Source organism: Miniopterus natalensis, chromosome 1, assembly GCF_054644295.1.
Source record: "Miniopterus natalensis isolate mMinNat1 chromosome 1, mMinNat1.hap1, whole genome shotgun sequence".
Lineage (NCBI taxonomy): Eukaryota > Metazoa > Chordata > Mammalia > Chiroptera > Miniopteridae > Miniopterus > Miniopterus natalensis.
Genome location: NC_142081.1, coordinates 175,526,517 through 175,554,300, shown reverse-complemented (window position 1 = coordinate 175,554,300; position 27,784 = coordinate 175,526,517). Strand labels below are relative to the sequence as shown.

The 27,784-nt window shown below is 38.1% G+C and overlaps 1 protein-coding gene across 1 annotated transcript in view; it reads right to left on the bottom strand.

Moving 5' to 3' along the window:
• Positions 1 to 1,869: 1,869 nt before the first annotated feature.
• Positions 1,870 to 27,784, bottom strand: part of GABRA4 (gamma-aminobutyric acid type A receptor subunit alpha4) — a 59,875-nt gene continuing 33,960 nt past the window's right edge. Inside the window, exon 9 of the mRNA XM_087827595.1 lies at positions 1,870 to 5,956. Coding sequence (XP_087683721.1) covers positions 5,471 to 5,956 — 486 coding nt within the window. The 3' untranslated portion in view covers positions 1,870 to 5,470. The remainder of the gene's footprint in view (positions 5,957 to 27,784) is intronic.

Below are 27,784 nucleotides of genomic sequence, written 5' to 3'. Positions count from 1 at the left end.
GAATTATTTAGCAACAACTTTCATATGTGGGATACTGGGCTCCAAAATTTATAAAGTTCTGCCATTTATTCAATGGATCAGTCTAGTCTTCTATACAAACACATCCATGCCAAAAATAAATAAAAGTATCTAGTGTGATATTCCTGAAATAGTAACACATTTTTTTGGTGGTAGGATTTGAGATTGTTTTTAAATTTCTGCAATGCAATACATATCTTTATTTTTAACAATCATGTATCATTTTTACAAATAACAATGAAGTCACTGAGGTTTAAAAAACAAAAACAAATGGAAAGCAAAGTATTTGAAAGAGAAAAGAAGACTAAGACATCTCAAGTCTTGTACTGCCTCTGGGCTCATGGCCCTCCACTCCAGAGCTCATGCACAACCAGGCAGCTTTTCTAAGACAGAAGCATGGCATGTGCATTTTCACCTTATTATCTGGCAAGATTTTTCAATAAATTGCCATTAATCCAAGATCAAATCCAATCTTTCTTGTAATTTACACAAGACTCTCTCTAACCCAGCCCCAGCAGGCCCTTCCAACATCAACAACTTCCACTTCCCTGCTTTCACTCCACTACCACCCCCACCCTCCACTACCCTGAACTAGTTGTAGCAAGAGTGCCCCCTTGAATTCCAAATCTGTATCTTTTTTGAGGCTTCAGGTGGTGGTAAAAATATGCTTTTGTTGTTTGTCTGTTTGTGAGAGTAGGCAGAGGGGCTAGAATTCAAAATTATCCTACAAAATTCAGTAATATCTCTGTGAAGTCCTCCCTGCCATCACTTTTTCCCATCAACGAAGTTATAAAATTGCATGTATCTTTTTTCTACCCTCTATATCAGTGCCATGCAGAGTAAGAGAGCCTAATGCAAAAGAAAATATCATTCATAGTGATCCCATCTTTACTTAAAATTTGGGTATTTGTTTCATCCAGGAATTTTGATTTTTTAGAATATTTTTTAAAAATATGTTTTTATTGATTTTTTTAGAGAGAGAGGAAGGGAGAGGGGGACAGAGAGAGAGACATTGATAGGCTGTATTGTTTATCTTGCTTTTTGAGGTTTTTGGTGCCCTCATATTGACAGGAGAGGGGCATGTAATAGAAACAGAATCACAGTTGTTTAATAGCTACTCACTATAAAGAAGAGATTTTTCTGATGGGCCCTGGGAAACTGGAGGATGTGTTGCAAGAAGAACAGGCCCTGGAGATAAGGCAGCCCCGAGGCCCTGGAAACCCAGAGGATGTGTTGCAAGATGAAGAACAGGCCCTGGAGATAAGGCAGCTCCAGAGCCCAGATGAGCCTGTCACTCAAAAGAAAATACATTTTAAGCGCAGATCAAGAACTGGACCTATCTGAAAGGATACAATGTTCCGAGCTGATTTTTTCCCAGGCCAATCTTTCCAAGGCCAACGATAGAAGGCAGGCCCTGGGAACTCACTAACTTTAGATTTTTTCCCACCAGCTAACCGTATATAGGGGCTGACTTGAGATGAAACGTCAGAGCAGTTTTTTCAGGGTTTTACACCTGCCCCTCTCTCAGGTTGCCGGCTATCTGATTAATAAACGCACCACAAAGATTCAAACTTGTCTCTACTTATTTGACTCTGGTAGTGGTGGGCAGAAGGATGCTTTGATCTGATTTCAAATGTACTTTGTGCCCAAGGTGGGTGCTCACTCACACCACCCTAGTCTCAGCTCTGTTCTATACTCCTGTAGCACTGATGACACTCCACAGTTGTTTGTCTACACGTCTATCTTTACTACAGACTGTGACCACCTATAAGGAAAGGGACCAGTTTTATTTATCCACATACATCTAAAAATCAGAACAGTGCCCAACATGAAGCAGGAACACATAAGGCGAATGAAAACCCAGAAAAGAGAAATAGTCAAAATTCTTCAGTCTTTATAGAATAAAATCTCCCACAGGGAAGACAATGTCTAATCTAGAGATATTACTATTTCTCTTAAGGAAATCTTAATTTGAGGAAAGTCATGAGCTAAAAGTAACTGAGCAATGAAACTAAATCAGCCCCCCTCTCATAAATATATATTTGTGGCACAAAGCATTGAGTGTATCTATTCCAAGAATATGCTTGTATTTAGTTTACATGAGAACCAGAGAATATTAAAATTGAAGGAAATCTTATTTTTAAATTTCACCTTCCTCTTATAAATAAGAAATGAAGCCTAGAGAGTTTAAATGGCTTATCTAAAACCAAAATAGAGTAGAACAGAGTCCAAACTTGAAGTCAGGTCATCCATTTCTCTGCCTAGTACTTTTTCACTAGAGGTTACTTACACATATAGAAGAGGGGACACTGGGAAACAGGGGAGTGGAGGGTAGGGATTTCTTTCTAGGTCAGAAAGAATTACCAATTCATGGATAAAATAAACCACACATTTTTTATGTAATGCTTGAAACACAGTCACTGCTAAGGTAAGGTGATTGAAAAATGACCTTTTAAAGTTCATTCCAGCCCTGTGCTTTTATCTTTGTCACTAAATTCTCTATGATTCATTTCCTTCTGCAAAAGAGGGTGACTCTACTCTCTGCCTACTCCAATTCAAGATTGATGAGGTCCAATTTTAAATACACATTATTCATATACTCTGTATATGCACAAATGCAAGTCATTTTTAACTGTACACTCATCATGTAAATATATTAGTATACCTACCCATGCCTAGAGGAAATGAGAAGTAATTATGTAGCAGTTATTGTCCAAGTTGGAGTTGAAAGCTAGAATACAGAGATTGGTATTGAATAAAAATAATTCTGAATCTTATATCTAAAAAATAGAGACATACAAAGGTACTGTTCTCAGTCAGAATTATTATTCTTCACAAATTGCTAGGACTTTGGGCTCTTATGTGACTTTAATGAGATTTTCTAATGGTGAAAGCGACTGGTTCCTCACAAGCATTACATTTAATGTAGCTCTGAGTTATTAGAAAGATAGAAATGATGACCACAAATTTAAAAAATTAGCCTTGAATGAATTTGATGGAATTCAGTTAGGGATAAAACAAACTACGCATCATTATTACTACTTTTGTGTGCAAATGAAATAATTCGTTTCTGTACTAATAATTAGACTTTCTGGTCAATTTATTCTTCAAATTAACAATTAAGAATCCTTGGTTAATTTTGCCTTTTCTCTTTATTTTGCCACTTGATTTAGTTAAAATCTTCCTATACAAAAGTAAGAAAAATATTGAGTTCATTTGGATCTCTGGCCAACAAATCCAAAATCATTAATTTTTATCCCTTGACTATCTGTAAAATTTATAGGAGAATTTATTTTTTAAGAAAGGAAGCCAATGAAATACTTCTTAGGAACAAGCTAATAGATAAGCAAGGAGTATGTTTCTCACCACAGAAGTAAGGTCATTTCATTAGAATAATAAACAAACATAGCTTCCAACAACAATTTCAAGCATTGTCCTCAAGGCTAGAAAGCTACTCACATTCATGAAATAATGTTTGTTAAGTTTTTTGTACAAATACTCTTTATTAAATATATACATTTATACAAATTTTACTAGGCCTCATATTACTGGCCTCAATTTGTAAATGAGGGGTTTGGATTGGGTGATTTCTAAAGCATATTTCAGCCTTAAAACTGTTGGTTATTTTAGGAAATACCTAAAGAGATAACCAGTAAGGAATTCTCAGACATGACTCACAATTAATATTTGGCCTTTGCACATGTTACAGTTCTCATACAAAGTCACTCCAAGGCAATGAAATAACTGAAAAACTAATGCCAATTAATATAATTTCTTTCCTAAAATAAGAGGTTTTGTTTGCAAGGTGGCCATTTCTTTCAAAATGTTCCCCCACACATGTAGAACACATTCATTTACAAAACCCAGGTCAGGGACAGAGAAGTATAAAAGAAAAATCCAGAAGCAATGGAACAAAAAAACTGGACCTAGATTTAGCAGCATAATATAGCTGCTGGAAATTCAATTAACTTGTTAAGTCAACCTAATGAAAAAGAAAAGTCAGTACATGAAAATCGTGATAAATTGCATAACAGAGTCAGTGGAATCCTACCCCTTGGCTATGATTTTTTCTGTACTCCATTCCTTTGCTGCTGCTCTTTTAATTCTAAAAACCCACCTTAGTTATGAAACTGTACAATTTTCCCCCCAAATAAACAGGATACTGCCCAGAAATAGAGAACTATGGACACAAAAACCTGGAAGTTTAGCATTTCACTAGCTAATACATTGCACCAGATTTCTGTTGGGGGAAATCATCTAAAAAGGCCTTGTATTGAGTTCCTAATTCTGATGATTCTGGGATTCTGAACAAATTGTATAATGTGATCCTGATCAAATTTCAGACAGGTAATCCATAAGGTCTTACAGTGCCCAGATTTCTACTTCCAGGCACACAATGCTTTTTACTTACAGAAAAACCTGTACCACATTTTCATTATATTTTGATGTCAATTCCTGAAGTTGTACTGATGTGTACTTATCTCAAAAGTGGCTCTGTGAACAATGTACCTGCTATCTCTATCAGTGTAGGAGACAAATATTTTGAATATGTTTTCAGACTCTAAATAACTTTTCTCCATGAAAGAATGCAATGGCTTCTGCTAGTTTATGGTTCATTAGCATGCATTGACTGTCCTATTTATGTAATATTGTAGGTAAAGGTGAAGGAGCTTTCCTAGAGAGATAATGTCTAGCATAGTGCCTGGGACACGGTAGGCTCTGAAAAAACATACGTTGAAAGAATACATAACTTAATGAACTACAATCAAAAGAATCAATACAATGAGTTAAACTTTGGCTCAAAGCACAAATTTCCAAGTCAGCTCTTAAGTCCTGTTTGGCCAACATATGACAGGGAACACATTTTCCCTGGTCTCTGTATTTCTTTTTGATGCAGCAGAGGTTTCACTCCATTGGTCAGTGTTTGTTTTGTTCCATTTTCCTTTTAAAAACGTTTCACTTAACAGGAAAAGTTCTTTTCTCGCAGATACTAGGTAAGAGGATCTCCAAAGGTCACCGCATATACTATCCGATAGACAATTCTGATTAAGAGCAGTGCCACCGGGAAATTTAGGGTGGTTGGTTGATATTCATAGTGTATATTAAAAACGTCATAGTCTGTTTTCAAATTCCAATGCATAATAAATATGCACCACAGATTTCTAATAGCCCTATTTCTCTCGCCCCAACTTTCCAAGATGGTCTGTATTCTGTCTAATTTGAATGCTGAATTGATTCTATTTAAATCATTTTTCTGCAATGAAAATTGGCTCACTTTCTTTTCACTGAGGAATTCATCAACTCTCCCAATAACTGGCTTGAATTTTTTTAATGGAAAAATTACACAGGATTTTGATTTTAGTAAAGAACAATTGCTTATCTTTAAAAACAGTTAAAAAGACATTCGGCGTTAGGTTCATCATACTTTAGGAAGCGACTACAGCAAAAACAATTACTTGAGGCTTTCTGATTTCTCCATAGTGTCCTTCGATAAATAGACAACCCAATAGACCATGTTAAAGGCGCCGAACGTTACCGGGAAGAGAATGCGGGCGTATTTGTCTATTTTGCTCGTGCCAGATCCAGACGGCGGCGGGGCGGAGGGGGGCGCGGGGGCCGCGGGCTTCCCAGGCGCCCCCGCGGTGTTGACCGTGGTCTTCACGCGCTCCAGCCGCGACCCGAACGCGTGGCGGGGGAGCGCGGGCGGGGGCGCGGGGGGCGCGGGGGGCGCGCGGGCCGCGGAGATGGTCCGGGCGGCGTGCGCGCGGCTGAACGGGTTCGGGCTGCAGGCCAAGGGCGGCCGCGGGGCCTCGGCGGGGTCCGGAGCCGCGGGGGGGCTGCTCGGAGGGGTCCCCACCTCGGTTCTGACGCCGACGTCGGGTTCGGGCGGAACCAAGACGTTTGTTCTTTTCCTCATGTTCAGGCTGGCGCTCGTGTTCTAAAAAGGTAACAAAAATTACATCGCTATGCCATTTTATGTCACATAATTAAAATGAGTCGTTTCCATAAACTAAACCTTTATTAATATGCTAGAACCGCTCAGCGTGATGTGAAAAACGTACCCAAAAGAATGTGTACATATTTGAAACTCAAGCAAAAAATTTTCTTTTTTCAAAATGTTACCCATTCTTATAATTAGAATTTAAATCTATAAAAAGATGATTAGGCTTTTAAGAGTATAAACTAGAGTTATACTTGACTTTATTTTAAGGATTCACCCTGACAGCAGTGCAACTCATTTGTTCAGTTTTATCGGAACGTGCTCTGTGACAAGCTGCACACATTTCAGTGGGCTTTGTGTATGTTTGCTTATGAACAGGAGGAGCTTTACTTACTCTTGGGCACGAGCTAACAATAATAATGACCATCATATGTGCATGCCATTCTTTAAAAACCCCCAAACGCTTTCATTTCTAAGTCCCTGGAGTTTATTTCCATACTCTTATATAGGCAATCATAGGCAACATTATTCATCCAGAAATTCTTTTTTTTTTTTAAAGATTTCTTTAAAAAATATCTTTTTATTGATTTTAGAGAGAGGAAGGGAGAGGGAGAGGGAGAGAGAGAGGGAAACATCAGTGATGAGAGAGTCACTGATTGGCTGCCTCCTGCATGCCCCCCACTGGGGATGGAGCCCACCACCCGGGCCTGTGCCCTCACCGGGAATCAAACCCCGATCGCCTGGATACTAGGTGGATGCTCAACCCCTGAGCCACGCCAGCCAGGCACCCATATCCAGAAATTCTAATGCATTTTAGATACTTATCACAATTAATAAAAATAAATAAATAAAAGTAGATTTTAAATAGAATGTTGTATTAGACATATAAACAGCATCACCATGTCATTGCATAAATATCTGAGTTCAAATTACCTATAAAACGAACATGGAATTCAGTATTTTCCATCAAATTACACTATGTGTAGAACAAAGCTATATTTGAATGCAGATGCATAAAAACCATTAAAATTAATGCTCCTTGTATTTTGACAGGCATGATAAATAACTGCATAGCCAACTATAAACTGTCCACACTAATGAAGGAAAGCAATTACTCAAATGATTCCCCAAATAGTGTCGGTCCTTAGATAATAGTTTGATTTTTTTGCAAAAATGTTTGCTTCTTAATTATGTTTATTCTAAGTTATATTAAGGGTATACTGTAATTGCTTCCTATATACTCCTCCTCTGCCATTTTATGAAATAAATGATGGATGAGAAGATGGAGGAGTAGGGGAGAGACGGAGGGAGAACAGCTCACAAGTGTGTGATTAGAAGTCAGCCTACAAGAAATTTCAGATAACATTACATACAATTAACTGAGAATCCACCTTACAGAGAAATGCTTAGTCTACAAATATAATCTTTTTTCAACACCACACTCATCAAGCAGGCTGAGAGTGTTCAATCCATATCTTATATACTTGTGAATTATGACTTCAAGTTTTCTGAGAAAGAAAATAAGGCTCACAAATGAGGGCCATAGCGGGGTGAGAGGTTAGGAAGCGTCCCTCCTGTCCGCCCGCAGCACTCTTCTAAGCAGCTTGCGGTTGAACTCCTGAGAAACTGTCATGTAACATATGGCACCTAATTCCAGTGGAGACAATTTAAACCAAAATTTACATCAACCTAAACGCTGAATTACTGTTATTTACCCTGAGCTTTTACTCTACAAAGCCCACTGTAAACATCACTCAGTTAATCCTCAGATTTTGAATCCCCTTTTTTACAGAAAAGCATAATTATTAATTGATTACCATTAACTCTAAAATGTAATATACATGGTGAAGAATATAAAGAAGTATAAGGTATATGCACAACATTTAAAAAGCTTACACTGTCCTTGGTAAGATAAAATGAGTACCCCTCCCACACACATGATACAATACAAAATATAACCAATAAACCAAGAAGAGAAGGAAAGAGAGTCATGAAGGACCAACTGGACAAGCAAGAGAGAAATATGCATTTTCAAATAAAATCTGATATTTGCACACTGCCTTTTTCCACCAAAAGTTAAGTCATCTTTAATTTTTAGAAATTTATTCCTAAGAATAAATTCTAAGAATTGAATACTTCCATTTCTGGCCACAATGGAGCAACAGAGACTGAATTTACTCTCCTGCATGAAATGACCAAGAAAACTGGACAAAGCCCCAGCCAGGTGGCTGAGTTGGTTGGAGTGTCGCCTCATACACAGAAAAGGTTGTGATTCGATTCCTGGTCAGGGTACATGCCTAGGATGTGGGTTAGATTCCCACTCGGGACACGTATGGGCGGCAACTGGTCAATGTTTCTCTCTCTCTCTCTCTCTCTCTCTGTCAAATCAATGAACATATCTTTGGGTGGGGATTAAAAAAAGAAAAAAAAAGGATTCAAACTTAAAAAAACAAAAAGAAAACTGGACAAAATATGTGAAAACAAAACTGTTTTCTGAAAACACTGGGCACTAAATAACATAGAGCCATAATCACTGAAAGAGAAGAAACAGCCTTGAGAGAGTTTCCATGCTGTGGTGCAGGAAGGAAGAATCTGGGAAAAAGCTGGCACACTCTGGGAATTGAGGAGATGAAGCTGAGAATCTAGGGAAACCAATGTGGCTAGAGTTCAGAGGGAAAAGCAACAGAGAACGAAGTATACGCTGTAAAAAGAGAGAACCCCGAAAATGTGAAGAGCCCTGTTGAGTATTTTGCTAAGCACAGATCAGATCACGAGTGTGAAGTAACTACTGGAGGCCGCAGAGAAGCCCACCTGGAAGGACCAGAAGCAGGGCCTGGTGCACACAAAGCCGGGACAGCGCATGTTCCTTCCAGCCAGACTGAAAATTTCAACATTCATACAGCATTTGGTAGAGCACTCAGAAGGGCTTCGCCTCAGTAATATGAGTAACTAACCCCAAGCACTGACCCAGTCCTGCCTAATGAATCTTAAAAGTAAGACCTGAAAGGATGAAACTAATTCTAAGTAACCTAACTGCACCCCACAAGAAATCACAGCACATTTATAGGACCTCATCTTTTCCTCTAGATCAGTATCCTTTGGGAACCTCCTGAAATCCCAACTGTGAATTATGTTCTATATGGTTGATTGAATAAAATATGGCACAGATTCGTCCTCTCTCTCCATATTTATGCTCCTTGTAATATGAGTTCCCCACTCCTCCCCATCAGGAGATGGAGTCTGTTTCCCTACAGGCCTCTTTGGTCAACAGTATGTGGTAGAAATGATGGTGTGTCATTTCCGAGTCTTAGCCTTAAAAGCCCTTGCTTGCTTCCACCTCAGAACACTGCCAGCAACACAAGAACCAACTTGGGCTAGCCTGATGGAGAAACCTTTTAGAGCAGAAATCAGTCATCCTATTGAGTATATCCTAGAAGCCAACAGCTAGCTGACCACTAGACGCATGAGTTTGCCCCAGCTAAGAGACGATGAACTGCCAGCCAAGCCTAATCAAGATCAACAGAACTTCCTAATTCACTCATGGACTTGAGAGCAAAAATAAATCATTGTGTACTACTTAAGTTGTGTAGTTGCCTTTATGCAGCATTGTTGTGGCACTAGATAACATGTGTAGACCAACTAAACCAAGGGTCCTATAGGAAGCACTCCCAAAGCTCTCAGGAGGAGAAGTTCCCCAGACATTCTGGGATAATTAGAAGGCTGGCCTGCCCAGAATTCATCGAAGATCATTAGGGGCTCCATTGCCTAATTCAACACATTAGTTAAAGGATCAAGGTACTTTTCCTTTCTAATGCCATTCTTTAAAAATAGCAATATTTAAAACTGGGAGAGTTTTTAGTGATCAACATATTCCAGTTCCTTATGTACAGCAGGGAAAAATAAGAGCAGAAAGGTCATAACTGGCTGGAAGTCATGCACTGAGCTACTTCACTGAGTGTTCTGCCATGATGCACAGCAACTTCATGCACCAATGTGGAGGAGGCATTAAAAAACTCAATAACTACACTTATCCATTTGAGTCAGTCAAGTATTTGTAAGAGTCAATTATATTGTTAAAAATTATTCAACACTTGGACGTCAGAAATGAGTACAGCATGTTCTTTCAATGTCATAATGGAGCATTAATTAACAAGTCTGTGCAAGGATTATTAAGTCTCTAGAATTTACTTGAGTTTGATTTTGCTACTTAATATTGGAATTGAGTCCAAACACTATGAAGTTACATATTAACTCGTAGGTTACTGTCCAGAAGAAAAGGCCACCAAAAGTTATGATTGTGTTGCCCTGTAGGATATTACAGGGCAGGCTTCTGTTTCTATCCTAGCCACCTCATTCTAATATTTCTTTTTTTTAAAAAGGCTACTTGTAGCTATTACTCAAAAAGATTTTGAACCAGTTCTATTATTTAAGTGGTTCCCTTATTAATTAAAGAGTTGAATAAAACTTTGACTTATGTCCATTCCATTATGTTTTTGAAGATTTGAAAATTATATTCTGACAACATCTACAATTAAACATGTTATAAATATCAAATAAATGTAAGAAGAGACTTAAAGAAGATGCCTGGAGAGAAAAGTGACCCCAAGCCAAAGAGATGGGATCAGCCCATGGTGACTGAAAAAAAAGCATCAATGAAGCAAGAAAAAAATAAAGCATTTTTATGAAAATGGAGGGAGCAGTATGAGGTGTGTCACTAGGATTATGATTTGAAAACAAAGATCAAATCTTTTTACTTCTAGTTTAAGATTACCAGTGAACTTCTAGAGCATAGAGACAATCTTATTAATCATTGTAATCTAATGAACACAGCAGGCATCTACTTCATTTTAAAATAAATTTTAATGAAATGAATATAGTAGAGAATCAAGATTATTTTTAGAATTAAGAAAATTAAAGAGAAAATGTAAAAAACTTTCTATCTGACCTACAGATGACTAAATTCTTTGTTTATGGGCCAGATTTGTAGAATATTGCCCAGGGCACAGAAATTATCTTGACTCAATCCTAAGTGTGACTAAGAATAACTAAAGTCTCTCAGCACTCTATACATCAGAATTTATTAAAAGGAAACCATAATCAGACTGATTTGAGACTTAAGTCGTTGCTCTCTGCCAAGCAGACACATGATACTGAAGTTATTTTGTACTGATATCTCATGGTCTACTATGTAAAAAGTGTGTCATTTTCCATGATGACGAAGCACAAGAGGATGGAGACATCTGCTGACCTACCTGGCACAGGACTCAGTAAGAATAATATTCAGTCTGCAAGTTTTGAAACAACTAATGTGTCAGAGTGATGTTGTGTTTCCTACAGTGTGTAGAAACTTGAGAGGCTCCATCAGTATTCAGTAGACACAGTGGTTGCAAACATGAAAAGTGCTTCAGCTTCATTTGAATTTTAAAAAATGATTGAGTTTGAAATCATTTTGTCATTAGTCACAACAGCCTGAAGCAAGGAAACTGGTGGGATAGAGAAATGAGGTGGCAGATTCAAACGTTACCAACAAATTAAAGCAGCAACAGGCAAACAGGAGTGAATCCAAGCAATTCGTCAATCATGACTGTGATCTGACACAGTTTCTAAAGGAGCATTATCAGTTGCAAGAAAGAAAATTCATCTAAACTTATTACTCCAGCCACAATGAGATAGTGACTAAGACGAGGTGTGTAGAACACAAGCTACATTCATATCGCCTGCTTGAGAAGCTAATGAAGTTTAATAAAATGTAATTTAACTGTCTAAATTAAAAACAAACAAAGTTAATAATGAACAGGTTTATCTTCTAGAATATCAATGAGTCACATACAAAAAAAAAAAAATCCAATAATGTAAAGTCATGTATTCAAGGCCATTTTGACAGGGCTTCTGGGGTTAGCCACACATCTTATTTAATAAGGAGATAAAAAAATGTGGTGGAGCAGCTGAAACCAGACTCCAAGGTAATGATTTACTGAGGACTATCAGCAGTGTTTTAAGAAAACAGAAATGAAAAACAGTCCCTTCAAATAAACATGTTAAATATTTCATAAGTAGTTACCAGGGGACTCGAGCACACATTGAACAACGAAATGTAGGAATGAAAGTGCTGAGTTCCCTATTTATTGTATTTCATTTCCTCCCAATGTTAGCATTTAATTCAATGTATGCATTTCCATAAGCTATAGAAATAGTACTTTCAATATCAGGCACTGGGATAAGAAATTCATGCCTTCAATAGGGAATTACCAGAGAACAAGGTCTTAAAGAGTTCATTCATTTCCTATTTACATATTTAGAGGTTGAAAATATAAAATACTAGGATTTCTTGAAGATACGTGATTTTGTGGTTAATTTTGTTATAGGGATTCCTAGTGCTTCTTATTTTTGCCTGTGCTTTGTATATTAAATGTGTGTCTCTGGTAGAGAAAATCTCTTTGTCCGAAACTGCACGAGTCAGAGTGGAAGTTCTAAGTTTGAGCAAGTGGACTTGACCCGGATTTGCTCCGGGGGACACATTCACCATTGCTGCCAACATAACTCTAGGGAGGGCAGAGGGCCAAGGGCACTCCACCCGCTTTCTCCAAATGCAGACACTGAGCTGGATGATTCTTTTCTTGCTCATAATGAAGAGCAGCATTGTGGTCATTCTAAGTGTTTATAGGAATAAACACTGGGCCCTGGCCGGGTGGCTCAGTTGGTTGGAGTGTCGTCTGTACACCAAAAGTTTGCGGGTTCAATTCCCGTCAGGGCACATACCTAGGTTGAGGGTTCGAACACCGATTGGGGTGGGGAAGGGAGGCAACAGATTGATGTTTCTCGCTCACACTGATGTTTCTCTCTCAGAATCAATAGAAACATGCTCGGGTGAGGATTTTTTTTTAAAAAGAATAAACACTGGGAGTTAGTTAAAAACTCGGTCTCAGGGTCTATTTGCGGGAAGTCTTTTTCATTATTTATGCTGTTGCCAGTGTTCAAGGATGAGAAATTGCAAAACTTTGGCTAAACGGTTAGGATTGTGGGCCAGCAAATCAAATAGACTCAAATACAGAATTTTCTATTTATTAGCTGTGAGATATTTGGCAAGTTATTTTAACCTCTTGAAACCTGAAAGGCCTTGCTAAAAGAGTATAATGAATGATGAAAAATTAAGATAATGCATGTAAAGAACTTAACACAATGTTCAGCACATAATAGGCATCAAATGAATATTACATAGAGAAATCCAGCAGAGGGCAAATGCTAAGATAAGCCCCTGAAAGAAAATAGTATATCACTCATAAATTTTTACAGGAAACAAAACTATACAAGATATTTTCCATATATCTATGAAAATATGATCATCATTTCTAAAATCAGAAAAGTAGAGGACCACTGAAGCAAAAGACAGTCCACGGTGAAGTCAACCACAAAAAGGATATTAATGGCTGAAAAGAGAAATAATTCTGAGTAAATACAAAATGGAAAAATATGAGGAAATACAAAATGTAATAGCAAATTCAAAATACATATTGGACATGGTAAAGGTGAGAATTAACACTAGAGTAAATCCTATAACTTATGTGTAAGAAAAATATAAAAAGCCCTTCTAGGAAAAAACAGCAATAGCAAAAGTAGCAACAATAGTTAACTTTTACTGAGTGGTTCTTCTGCACTTGGCACTCAGTTAACATGCTTTTAACCAGCTGGCTACCACACCCATACGTCATGCTCCATGTAGGAAAATCTAGAGCTGCAGTATTTCAGTGTGCAAATAAATGATGTGGGATATATAAGAAGGGCATTTTGTATATTATTATATCAGATCACTGGTCTCTCTCTGTGACTTTCCTATCAGTGAAGTCTAGAAACTGGTACTCAGGGAACCAAGGAAGACTGGAAGAACTGTTGTCATCCAAGGTACAGGATGACAGTCACACCTCACTGTGCTATGAGAAGACATACCTAGAACACTGGCTTACAATTAGACCTTTGGCAACCCAATTTGGGTGGCATGCTTTCTAAATATAATGGAATATTAAAAAGAATTGTATCTGTGAATATATTGGTCTGGCATTAGAGTGTCATTCTTCTTTTCTCTCTTATTTCAATTACAGTAACCAAAATGACGCTCTTCCACATATAAATTGGAAGCAGGAAATGAGGCAATGAAGGACATCAAATGGGATAGTAGAAAGAAACAAATGTCAAAGAAGCTAAAATATTGAAGTAGTAAGAGGCTTTAATCACTGCTATAGACTGAACTGTGTCCCTTCAAAATTCATATGTTGAAGTCCTGATACCTGCCCGCCATGTGACTATATTAAAGATAGGATCTGTAAGGATGTGATTAAGGTTAAATGAGGTCATAAGGATGGAGCCCTGATCAGACAGAACTGATGCTTTCATGAAAGAGGAAGAGACACCAAAGAGCACTTTTCTGTGTCATATAGGGACCCAGCAAGAAGACAACCGTCTGTAAGCCAGGAAAAGAGCCCTCACCAGAATCTGAAACCTGCTGGAATCTTGATGTTGAACTTCCTAGCCTCTAAAACAATTAGAAAATAAATTTTGGCTGTTTAAGCCATCCAATCTATGTTATTTTGTTATGGCAGCTGGAATAGACTGAGACAATCATCTAACTTCAAAATAAGTTCAAAACACACATAATTTTAAGATTTTTAAATAATGTATGTTAACTAACCTTTTTATAGGAAAAAATACACAAAACCTAAACAAACTCACAGCTTTCTCCCTTCCTAGTGTGCTCTGTCCTCACTTCCCCATTCAGTGAGTATACTTTCCTTATAACCCCACATTGTAGGTAGAGCCAAGATAAAAGGCAGAGAAACAGAAGTTTTTGGCAAGAATTAGGCATTCATTTATTTGTAATATTTTTAGTTGTCCTTGACTAATGAAAACGCTTTCATATCCACTAGGGCATCTACAGCCTTGGCCTAAACTGTCCCAGCTGCCTGGGTATAAGAACCATCCAGGAGACCTTGAGTCACTTTTAGTTTCTCTTCACTCAAATCAAAGGAATTCAGTTAACTGGGGAATTTTTTTTTTTTTTAAGATTTTTTAAAAATTTATTTTTAGAGAAAGAGTAAGGGAGAGGGAGAGAGAGAAACATCAATCATCCTGCACTCCTCCTACAGGTGATCAAGCCCAAAACTCAACCCAGGCATGTGCCCTGACTGGGAATTGAACCAGCAACCTTTCAGTTCATGGGATCATGGGACGATGCTCTACCCAACTGAACCACATTGGCCAGAGCTAACTGGGGCTTTCATTTGATCTTCCAGCTTGGCCTTAGCTCCAGATTCTACTTCAACTACCCACTATTTTTCCCTAAGTATTTTTGCTTCTCTTCAGATTATGACTTTTTAAAAAATCCTCACCTGAGGATATGTTCATTGATTTTAGAGAAAAAGGGAGAGAGAGAGAAATATCAATGTGAGACACATGGGTTGGTTGCCTCCCTTATGCACCCCAATTAGGGATCGAACTTGAAACCTAGGTATGTGCCCTGACCAGGAATTGAACCCACAACTTTTTGATGTATGGGACAACACTCAACCACGTGTACCATCCAACCAGGGTCAAGATTATGACTTTCATGTGTGATTGTGTTTATATGTGAATGTGTGTACATGTGTTATGGATTTCAGAGTATGTATTTATTTAAATATTGGGAAGATGTAATTAACATAATTTATAACTTTTTCATACCTTATATTAAAAATATTTTAAATTCTTTTTTAAAAGTTTTGTATTATTACAATTTTGTTAAACAGCTTCAAGTCACAGAGAATAGATTTTTTAAAATATGACTTTATTGATTTCAGAGAGAGGAAGGGAGAGGGAGAGAGAGATAGAAACATCAATGGTGAGTCATTGACTGGCTGCCTCCTGCACGCCCCCCACTGGGGATCAAGCCCGAAAACTGGGCCTGTGCCCTGACTGGGAATTGAATTGCTATCTCCTGGATTATAGGTCGATGTTCAACCACTGAGCCACGCTGGATGGGCAAAAATATTTTTTAATTCTTAAAATTAGAGTTAACATATGTAGATATCAGATAAAACAGTGTAAAAAGAATCTTGCTAGGTTTTTCAATTCCTAACTTCAGAGGCTAAATAAATTCATTTTTGTAAAGTATCCACACTGTATGGAAATGGATTGTTTCAGTTTCAAAATATTCAGAAAATTACATTTAAACTTAGAAAATGCTTGTACAATGCTTTTTTCTTAATATAGACTTGATATGATTTGTTCATAATGAAATTGTGCTATGACAAACAGCCATCCAGAAAAATTCAGATCCATGCCAACATTACAGGAGGCTGGCATAGCAAGTAATCTGAGTCACAATTTATCTGCATCAGCAAAGGCAACAGGAGTACTGTCCAAAAAGCAATAATTTATCAAGACCAGATCCTCAGTATACTTCTGCTGAGGGGAAAAGTTCCACAGCCCAAGCATTATCAGCCACAACCCTTTGTAAGATCCTAGCTATCCAACATAAGGAAGTCTTTGATGAGCCAAGTACCTTACCTGAAGTAGGCTGAGTTACTTTGGAATGTTGGACAATGTTTGCCTACTGAATCTAAACATTTATAATAGCTTTAGTAGATTTATTTTTAAGGGAGAAAAGGTCAAGTCCTATGCTTCACCTCATGTTGGAAATAAGAGAAGGTCCACAGTTAAACTCATAAGCAATAAAGGACCCATTAAAGACATTGATTCACTCAACTAAACCGTTCACAAATATATATGGAGTGTTCAACTTTTAAAATTATTTTGCTGGACATTGGGAGTACAGAGATGAAAAACAGCCCTTGAAATTTCTTGCAGGGATTACAAAAAAATTATAATAAATGCTATAAAGGAAAATTAGAGGAACTAAGAAGTACATTACTTAGCCTGATTGCTGGGAAAATCTCTCTGTGAAGTGACACATGAGCTGAGTCATTAGGAATGAGCAAGTAGGTCTTAACAGGGGGACAACTGTGGGGAAAGGGAGGAAAATGTTTGGTGGTAGTGGGAACAATTTTCAAAGATTCCTGTCAGTGGTATAAAGATAAGGAGGGCCAATAATCTTTGTCAATTAAAATTTGAGATCTCTTGAGGATGTCCTAAAATCCACCTTTTCCCATCTTATTCTTATTTTGTTTTTGAAATGGGTGATTAAGACAATGTTTTCCATTCAGAACCACTCTAACATAGTGTTAAGATCTGATACTCACCTTGCCAGACAGGAATCTTGAACCTATATCAACATCTCTACAATTTACCCAACGCTTACGATAAACCAAGCACGACACTAAGTTGTTTCCACAAATAACTCCCCATATTTTGTACAACCACCAAGGAGATAGTATTAATATTCAGATTTTTCCAATGAGGACACCGAAGCCTAGAAAAGTTGGGTACTTCTCCTAAGGTCAAATAATTTAGATGGGTTAGTCATGATTCAAATCCCAAACCCACACTTTTAGCCACTTCAGGAAGCTGCCTACAAGAGCAAGTACATATGTTAAAGGGATTAAAAGAAAGCGGAATTTACCTGAAATATGTCCACAGAGACCCAAACCAGGTAAGTAACATTTATAAACAGTTGGATTTTTCAGATTTGGATTTTATTTACATTTATTAAGTTCCTATTATAAGCTAAAAACTGCATTACCCTTTCAGCCACATTATCTCACACACACACACACACACACACACACACACACACACACACACAAAGCCAACCTTCCTCTGATTAATTTGCTCCAGAGTTTTTAAGGATTGTCCTTGTTCCCATTCTTCCTAATATTCTTCCCACTTCTTTGGTGCTTGGTTGTCATCATGTGCTTTTAGATATTACTTTGCATCCTAGATATTTTCTACATTTGGGCCTAAATAAATACTTATAAATAGGTCTACATTAGATGATTTATTCTACAGAAAATTTTATTTTAACAACAATTACAATCCAGCTGAGCAAATTGTTTTAACTGAAGAAACCTATTCAAGTTGTTTTAGAAATGAGTCAACGTCACCACTCAAAATGTGCGTCTTCTATATGATAAAAATATTTTCCTTCTGCAAGAGGGAAACTGTGCCCCAACTTTCTTTGATAAACTTTCCCTTAAGTTTGAATATAGCACTTTCAAAGATGTTTTAAAATTCACTATTCAAGTAGGTGGTAAGCCTGAAACGTTTTCCCCCTGGTGCATAGGACCCTGTAATTTCAACTTCAACTGTAACCCAGGGAGAGTATCAACAGAAGCACTAGCTCTAGCTGCTGACTTGAGAATGATTCCTAAACATGTAATTATCTACAAATAAAGTTAATGAAGTTCAACAACGCATGTGCCAAATTATGTATAATGTAAATGTGTGTACACCTGTGTATGTAGCAGAATAGGACTCATTAAGCCACCTATTGTGAATGCTCTAATATTTTCCAAATCAATCTTCTTCTCTACTCTTTACAAATGGAAGCACAGTCAATTGCTATGAAGCGTTATGTTGAATCATCCTGTTAACACAATTCATTACAAATCTACTCCATCTACAGTAAAACAGCACAGCAGAACAAATTTATATTCTACCATGACACGGGTTGGTAACTCTTACGGTGTCAAATAGACAAGCCCCCCAATAACTGAAGCCACTTTGGTTTCCCTCCAGGAAACAATTTGACTTGTCCTGAGGAGCAGTACCGTGCTATCAGCTACAGCTTCCAATGGGGCATTATCAACACCATTCATTTAACAAGGCTCTCAGGCTGAAACAGCTTGTTCACCCAAAGTGAAAATGTTAAAAGTTCCTCTGAGCCTAGATTATCTTACTTGAGCAAGAAAATAAGGTATTAGACTATTTTGCATGTTGTACCACTTTAAAACAAGAAAGCCAATTTTGCACTTCAGTAAAGGCAGATTGCAAAATTTAGCATGAACTGAACCAGGAGCTGAGTTGCAATTTATGGCAAGTGGCTCATCAGCACATTAATATATATCACCAAGATAACTGCTTTGACCAAGCAGACCAGAAACTAGGAGACACAGATATCTGGTTGGAAGCAAGGGAAATTTGTCCTCTATAAAAATCCATAAAACAAATCTTAAAACCCAAAGCTACTAAACACCTATCTTCATCATCATTCTTGCATAGCAGTGTATTAATAGTTAAAAAAAGAAAAACAAAACCAGAACCATTGGTTCTGAAATCAGGGTGATTCAAAACGTAGCCTCTCTGTGCTTCAGATGTCTCTTGGGTAAAATGAAGATAAATAAGGATAGCTACTTAGAGTTACTGACGTAGTGTCTGTAAAGCGCTCAACAGACTGCCTAGGATATAGCGAGTGATCCATACTTGTTAAATAGTGTTGTTATATTGCTGTCATTTCATATTCTAAGACAGCTATGTAAATAAGTCCCCATAAGGTAAAATACTGCTATATAAGCTTCCATGAATTCTGTACTCAGACATTCACTGTATTTTTTCAACAGAACCAAATGTTAAATGAATACTGAAACTGTCCATCTCAGAAAATGTTGGGAATATATGGGAATGCCACATTCCATGCTATGTTCAAAATTCATCTCCTTTCCTTTCCCTAACTGCAGATATTCAGCTCCATTCTATGGAGCAATGCTAAGAACTAGAGAAAACCTAACTTGCCCTGATCTGCCAACTGTAAGAAGAGATCATTAAAGGCTCTAGTTTAAAAGGTTTCCTTCTGGGCTGATGGATGCTCAAAGAGAGGAATAAAATCAAGAATCCCGTAGATACTGTTCTACTTAATTATATTAGCAATTTTTAAAAAAATGTTTGTGCTCTCACAATGTATTACATACTTAAATTTCTCTCAGATTATAAAGAAGCAAATGCAAATTTCATCTCCAACAGTTCCTTAAACCTTTGAGCCCTTCCAGTTGCTACTCTCTCTCACTTCCAATTTTAGGGGAAATTGTCTGCAAGGTACTATTTCCACTTCTGCATTTGTCATTTATTCTTCAACCCGTTGTTATTATATTATCCCTCCCATCTTTCCCTTGAAACTCCTTGTGGATTATTCCACAGGCCCTTTTCGAAATCTGTGTTTTACTGTCAGAGCAGCATCTAATACTATTGCTCCCTTCTGTGTTTAAATTTTCCCATAAATTCCACAACCTAGTACTGTTTGCCCTATCTCAGTCTCCCCTGTGGGCTGCTCTTCCTTTACCCAACCCTAAATGGTATCTTTCCATAGGGTTCAACTCCTGAACATCTCAGGTTTCTCAGTCTTCAGGTGAGTAAACTTACGGAGGGGCTTGAATTACCCCATTTATTTCCACATCATAAACTCAATGTCTACTTCCCAAATTATTCTCCAACCTGTAGACCCATATGTCCAGCAGGACATCATTCAGATGTACTAGAGGGATACCAAACTTGTAATTTATTCATTCATCTATCCACACATTTATTCAACAAATATTATTAAAGTGCCTACTTAAATGTCAGGTACTCATCTTGGTTGTTGATACAAAAGTGGGGGCAAATTTCTACCCTTATGACACATGCTTGTCCCTGTCCAAAGTCTAATTTAGTTTACAAATAGATTCATATTTAATGAACCCACTATATTTATTCAAGTAAATGTATCCCTCCTGCTGTATTTTGGATCTTAGATACCAGCACACTATCCAGCTACCTTTCCAAGCCACAAAACTTTAGCAATTCTTACTTCTGCCTTACTCTTTTCCACTAGCCTCAGTACTTTCCCAATCTACCTATTTTTCTAGCTGTTGTCCCACCCAGTGGGAGAGTTCTGGGGAATGTGCCACACATACCCTGGGAGTTTCTAGCGTGATGAGAATGCTCTGCTAATTCTATTCATTAATCAAACTTTATTGGATTTTCTTCTTTCCCATCCCTCACAGTGCTTCTTGAGATCACCTCAAAATTAAATTGCTTGCACACAGATCCTTGCAACTGTCAGCTTTGGGGAAAACACCTGGATTCTTGCCAAGATGTCTTCACTTATTTCTACAAGCATGAGCTTCTGGGTCTTCGCACATTCTCTTCTCACTGTCTTTCCTCCATCTCCTTTGCCTCCCTTTATGTTCTCTAAGATAGTATTTAGCCATTGCTCCCTCTGAGAAGTTTAACCTGACACCCCCACTACCCTCATCAGAATCCCCCCACAACCCCTCCCAGCAGAGGCTCTAATCCAGATTATTATATCTTCACACAGCTTCTCATGTTTTTTCCTAGCCCAGCATGTAGCACACTGTGTGAGTGCCCTTCAAGAATATCAATTTCTTTAGGGCTACGATAGAGCCTTACTGTTCTCCTTTCCTTGCTCACTAGCACAGAACCAAGCACTAAGAAATATTCAATAAAAATAAGTCGAACGAATAAATAATATATCAACACAAAATCCTTTTGAAATAAATCAACAGCAAAATCATTCCTTCCTACACACTCAACACAGCAAAAATGTGTCTCACACAATGTGTCTCAGGAGATTAGTAGTTGGCAAAGCTCTATAGCCAAAAGCAGCACTTTGCAACCCACTTGAAAACCAGGTGATAGTCATTTACTCCATCCAGATTACTACAGGCCCATCCAGGCCACTACAGTGGTTAATGGACCGTTAAATGAGTTGATCCTGGAATATTAACTGATAACCAGAATTAAATGTCTTTCCTCTCCTATTTCATACACTGCCTATTTAAAAGTATGACTAAAACTTTTTTAAAAAGGAAAAATCACCTAAAAATATAAAAATATGACTGAATGATTGCTGCTGAGAGTAAGAGTCATCTCCTGGCTCAGCCTCCACTTTTCTCTTTCCCCTGCTGGCTACACAGGAAAAGCATGAGGCCCACGGGCACTAACCTGCCTCTCTGGGAATAAAGCGATGAGAAATGTGAGCTTTTCCTTCCTCAAATTGCTTGAAACACATAGCCTGTGGCTGAAATAGCTTGTTTAACAAGGACTGGATTTTTCCTCTCAATCATAGTTCTAAAGCTATCAGTTATTGAAAAGCTGATTTTCAAAGCACACACTAGAACAGCTTTTCTGTACAGCTGCAATGCTATTTAAATCTCCCATGAATATATCCACAAACCCAAGAAAATTCTAAGCTGAAATGCTGCTCTTAGGAAGGACATAGCAAAATAAGACCTTATGGGGGGGGGGGGGAATCCAGGAGTGAAATCTGGCCATTAATTTTAATACTGAAATTATAAAATCAGGCATATGGCTTCTATTCCCCCGTGCTGGAAGAACACCTGAAACCACTATTTGGAAGGGCAGCCTAGAAGGTTCTTCCATGAGACTTTGGCAGACATTAGCAGTCTGCCTTCAAGACATTTTTTAATAGACCTCAGAAATGTGGATAAATGCCGCACCTTCTGCTGCAATGAGGTTGGAAATGGGTGTAGAATAAACATTAAAGACGATGCGTTGGAGCCATAGGTCCATGAGGACACAGATCACCCTTGGAAAGAAGTAACTCGTTCACGTTTCTGCTCCCCAGTAAGTCTCAGGTCCTGTCTCCAGGGCTACTGTGGGAGAATCCGCAGCAGCCCCGCTGGTAATCCTGGCAAGCTGTGGCAGGCGTCATGCAGGCTGTGGCGTCATGCCTTCATCTCACACAGCCAGCACGCCACGCTTCCGCTGCGACCAAGCAGTCCCGCTGCCACCGCTTATAGCACTTTATGATGCTGAACCTTCTTTGAATGTCATCAAAGTGAGAACTTTCAGACCCCAGCTAGCTACATTGCAATCTGAGTTTCCTTCATTTAAGACATTCGATTTCATCGAATTGCCTACCAAGTGAAATTATATTGAGCATGAGTCACTATTATAAATATTTCAGAGCCATTCACTTGGAAGCTGTTGATGAAAACAAGTTGACGATATGAATGTTCACTGGGATCACTGACCAATGAAAAGCCTTGATGAGAATTGCTCTGTGTCCCGTCAAGTGTAGTGTTGCCATGTGGTTCATTTCTACTATCTCTTAGCTCCCAATATAATGGACTTTCCAGCCTGGGCTAAATGAATGCTGGCTAAATTACTGATTCACTTCAAATAAAGAAATGCCACGATATCCCGTAGATGTGACAGAATTATTGTAAGATGTAATGCAAGGGGTCTTACACAGCCTCAAAACCTTGCACGATGCCTGCCAACAAATTAGACACTCAACAAATATTTGTTAAATGATAAACCAATGAATATGCATAAGCTGAGATCCTGATGGTTATGCAAAAGTTACTAAATACCTGTGCATTGAAAGTTCCACACAAATGTCTTGAGTCATCCTTTGACCACAAAGCATGAATAAAAAGCTCAGCAGGGCCAAAGAAAATTGGGATCAAATCCATATTCTAAAGCACTGTGTAATTAATAAATGAAAACGCAATGCCATTTTGAGTTCTAGCTGTGCTGTGGAAGCCTGCTGGTCCCGGGTTTTAAAATACTTTCCCAGAATACTAAAATTAGAACTCTTTCTCATGTTGTTCTTTCCTTTGTTTCCCTAGGAAACAGTGACTTCCAGGCATCCGAGATGACACAACATAGATCGCCAAATTGAATGCCACGCTGCAGTTGCCAAGGAGATAATGTATGTCATTCCTACAAATAACATGTTGTTCATGTCTTTGTTTTCTTTATCTGGCTTTTTAAGATTTTTTTTTTTTGCCTGAACTGAATTCAGATAATGTTCACTGTGAACTGATGGAAACATTGCTTTTTTTAAAAATGTGTTTACCCCATTTCCCAAAGCACTTGATCGCATCACACATGCCGTCTGTGGAAGGTCTGAGCATATTTTATGCCGATTTTGGAACCGATGATTCAGCATTTTTCACTGGGGGGAAAATGCATCCTGATTTCTGTCTGCTAGCGTTCTAAGTAAAGGTCTAATTAAATCCACACCTGGCACTAACATATTCCAGTATAAAATGGCCCAACACGAATGCAGCTGCATTCAGCTGAATTTACATAGGAAGGAAAGGAGCAAGCAAGCCAGAAATGAAGAGAGAGAGAGAGAGAGAGAGAGAGGGAGGGAGGGAGGGAGGGAGGGAGACATGTTGAGCACATACAGTATTCTAGATTAAACATCTGTAAGATAAACAAAGAGAACTCAAGAAATTTAAGGTCTTGGCTGACATCGTCCACCTGGCAAGGGCCTGATTTAAAAGCACAGTTTTCCAGGTATTTAGCGCTGCATAACCAATCGCCCTGACTACGGCTTTAAGCAACGGCAATCATTTAACGTTATGTTTCATGGGTCTGGAGGTTGACTGGACTCAGCCAGGAGGCTGTCACTCAGAGTCTCTCATGCAGTTTCAGACAGAGTGGCTGGGACTGGAGTCACCTTGACGGTGTCCTTGTTCGCATGCCTGGCAGTGGATGCTGGGGTTCTCAGCGGGAACGCCTTACTTGAGTGAGGTCTCTCCATGTGGCTTGAGCTTCCTTACAGTGTGAGTGCTCGGTCCAAGAAAGGGGTCTCCGGTGGGCCAGCCTCAGAGTGACATAGCACCACTGCTACTGTGGCCACAGGCACACCCAAAGCAAGGGTTAGGGAACACAGACTCCACTTCGCCTTGCCAGAAATGCATGTGGGTGGCCAGTGGGAAAGGGGTCTTACTGCAGCCATCTCCAGAATTGCTTTCTGGTACAACGTATTTTGGCAATGTCCAGTAATGCTTCAAAAGGCCTGAGATTCACATTTCACAGGCTCTTTGCTTGGTGGAGTAATTGGGAAGGAAACAGTTTAAATGATCAGTCTAAAAAGAGAAATGGAATAACCCTTAATGTAAACTTGATAAATTGCGAAAAACTGAACATTAGAATTAAACTTTGTAATGAGTTTCTGATTAAAATTTGTGTGCACTGTCAATTTTCAAAGCACTCAGACATCATGAAAACTAACTTGGCACTACACAACTGTATTGTGGCATATCAATATATAAATTACACTATATAATATTATCAAAAAATTGCTTTTTTCTAATTTAACTTTTGGGTTCTTTGGGTACCTGGATAAACGGGAGTTTCCTACATGAATTACAGGTAAACCTGTTCAGCATGGGGCATGCCTCTGGAAACCATAGCACCAAATGAATTGCTGTTATAAGGAGTAGCATAGCCCACTTAGAGCTATGTTCTTTATCACCTACAGTTAATATATCAGGAGGCTTCTGGCTAATGTCTTTATCTCGTCAGCACTCTTTAAAATTGCTGATACTGAACCTAGGTAGGCCAGGACCATGAAACCATCTAGCTGATCTGAAACAGCCGTAAGACCTCCACTGAACATTCAATTTGTACTTTCACCATTAAAATAATCACATTTGTTTATCCTTTGGAAATCTATCAGACTACTATCACAAATAAAGAAAACCTCAGCTAGAAAATAGGATATTACAGACACAAAGGAAGAATACCATCAAGTAAATACAACAATAAGATTGTGGAAAGCTTTCGAAATGGGGCAGATAGACCTGGAATAAACATATATAATGTTCATATTTAATGCAGCTATTTTTTAGATGAATGGCTCTAATGAATCAGGCTGTACTACGTGGTCTGAAATCAGGTTTATCGAGCAGAATACCATAATCCCAAACAGCAGTGGTCTATCTAGAATGTGACAATTGGATTTGACCTCTCTCTTCCCCATATATGTCCAGCATCTATTCTCATTCAGGCCAACATATACTATGAAACTTTAGTGCTTCACAAAAAATACCCTAAAAATTGAAGTGCATAGGAAACACACAAAGCAGACCCCACAAGTAACATGGAAGAAAGGACATCTTGTTCAGTATTTCTCTTCTCATTTTCATACTTCTGATTTCTCCCTCCACATTTTACATCTTTCTGTATCTTGGGTAACCCCCCCCCCCCCCCCAATGAGAAAGATAGTCTGATAACAAAATTCCTGAGGGCAAAGCAAGAGTATTTGTCTTACATTATAGAACAATGGGCCTGCGTCTTATATAAACATTGCAGCACAATGAAAGCCTGAGATCCTTTTTACTTCTCAGTTTTCTTCGTTTTATGTGCCTTGGAACTCTGGCACTTTATAATGCCATGATTTCTAATACTGAGTAGCTAGTCACTCTTAATGGCTACAAAATGACCGCAGAGTAACCAGAAAGTTAATTATAGCCAATAATTATCTCAGATTGTCTCGAGAGATTCTGAAACCCCCCTACTGATTGAAATTTTAACCTTTAACTCTATTAGAGCACACCTATTATAGTCTATATATATCTAGGTTACTATTTGGAAACATTTAACTTAAATGCTTTAGCAAATTTTCAATGCTAGAAAAAGAATGCTTTTTCTACATGTTTGCTTTATCATTAGGGTAACTGTCTAGTCTATTGGTCAAGACAAGATACTTTTGTCCAGAAAAAATGCTAAACTGGGAAGGTACAAGGACAATCAGCACAAACTTGGGCAGTGACAGTCCAGCAAGGAAAAAGCCAACCTATCCATTACACAGTCATTGAAAAAAATAATGGTTTCCAATGTTTTAGGCATTTGAAGATGACAGGAAAAATTCTGCATGTTTCAAGGTGATTTTTAAATCTTTCCACATTCTATCTCAATAATGCTTCAATACACTGCTTTAAAGTATATGTAGTAATGAATTTGATAAAATAAATCTAGCCTTGTACAAGGGTTTTACCCATTGCAAGTGTGCAAAATGAACGATTTATGGAGTTTTGAAAAATAACTGCAATTCATAAAGAAACACCATGGGAAAATAAGTATAAGAGAAAAAGAACTTAAATATTGAATGCTGCTAAAGGAGAGATTTGGTTTTTTTAATTAACAAAAAATAATACCCCACACAAATAGGATTCACCGTAAAAAATCTCATTCTATTTTTATGAATTGCTCAGGGATACTAATATAACTTTCCGTCAGCAGATCAAGTCCCCATTGAATATAATCTATTTCAGTCTTGTTCCATGGATAATAGGTAACCTCCTTGGTGCCATTTTTAGATTAGCCCTTTGGCAAACATTAAGCAGAAAAAGTGTTAACATTTTTCAGGATCGGCTAAGGCTTTAGCAAAGTGGCTTTCTTGCTTACAGAAGTAGCAGTGGTGAGCTAGGCACGGGGGAGTGTGTCTCATGAAGCTCTGCATATGTAAAGCCTCAGCTGCTTCAAGTCAAAATAAACCAAACTAACAAAACAATCCTACTGAGGGCAAGGTGACCACAGAGGACCTGCCCCCATCAGCCCCAGGCACAATGAACACAGCTCCAAGGCTATAACATTCTCAGCTCCAACCTGAATCTTTGTCTTGAAAACAAATAAACTAATTAATAAATTTTAGAATGCTGTCATCACTATAATAGTAGGACATTTTCTTACTAATTACTGTAAAAAAAAAAAAAGGGCAGCTGATAAAGCCAATAGTAAGTCAAATCAAGGCCTCAGCTTTAGTTCAGAAGACCATAGGAAATATTAAGAAAAAACATACTATGCCATATGATCTGAGTGGAACGTGTCCTCTCCTTAAATTGACCAAAATACATAATAATGCCCTTCAATCAAAAACATGTTTTACATAATATTCTCTAATTTATTTAAGTAAAATAATAAACCAAACTGATGTTTCTTAAAACGTCTACATCCTCTGAGGCTAAGTGAAAAGCTAGAGATTCAGTGATGTATATTATATTGTGGAAAAATTAGCCCCCTCAAAATGGCAAAAGGAACATTGGCAGCTTATATAACCAGAAGGAATAAATAATCTTACTCAGTAGCTTAAGGAAAAGAACTTGCTGAAAATATAGCTAAACATTAAAGGAATTTGTTTCAAGT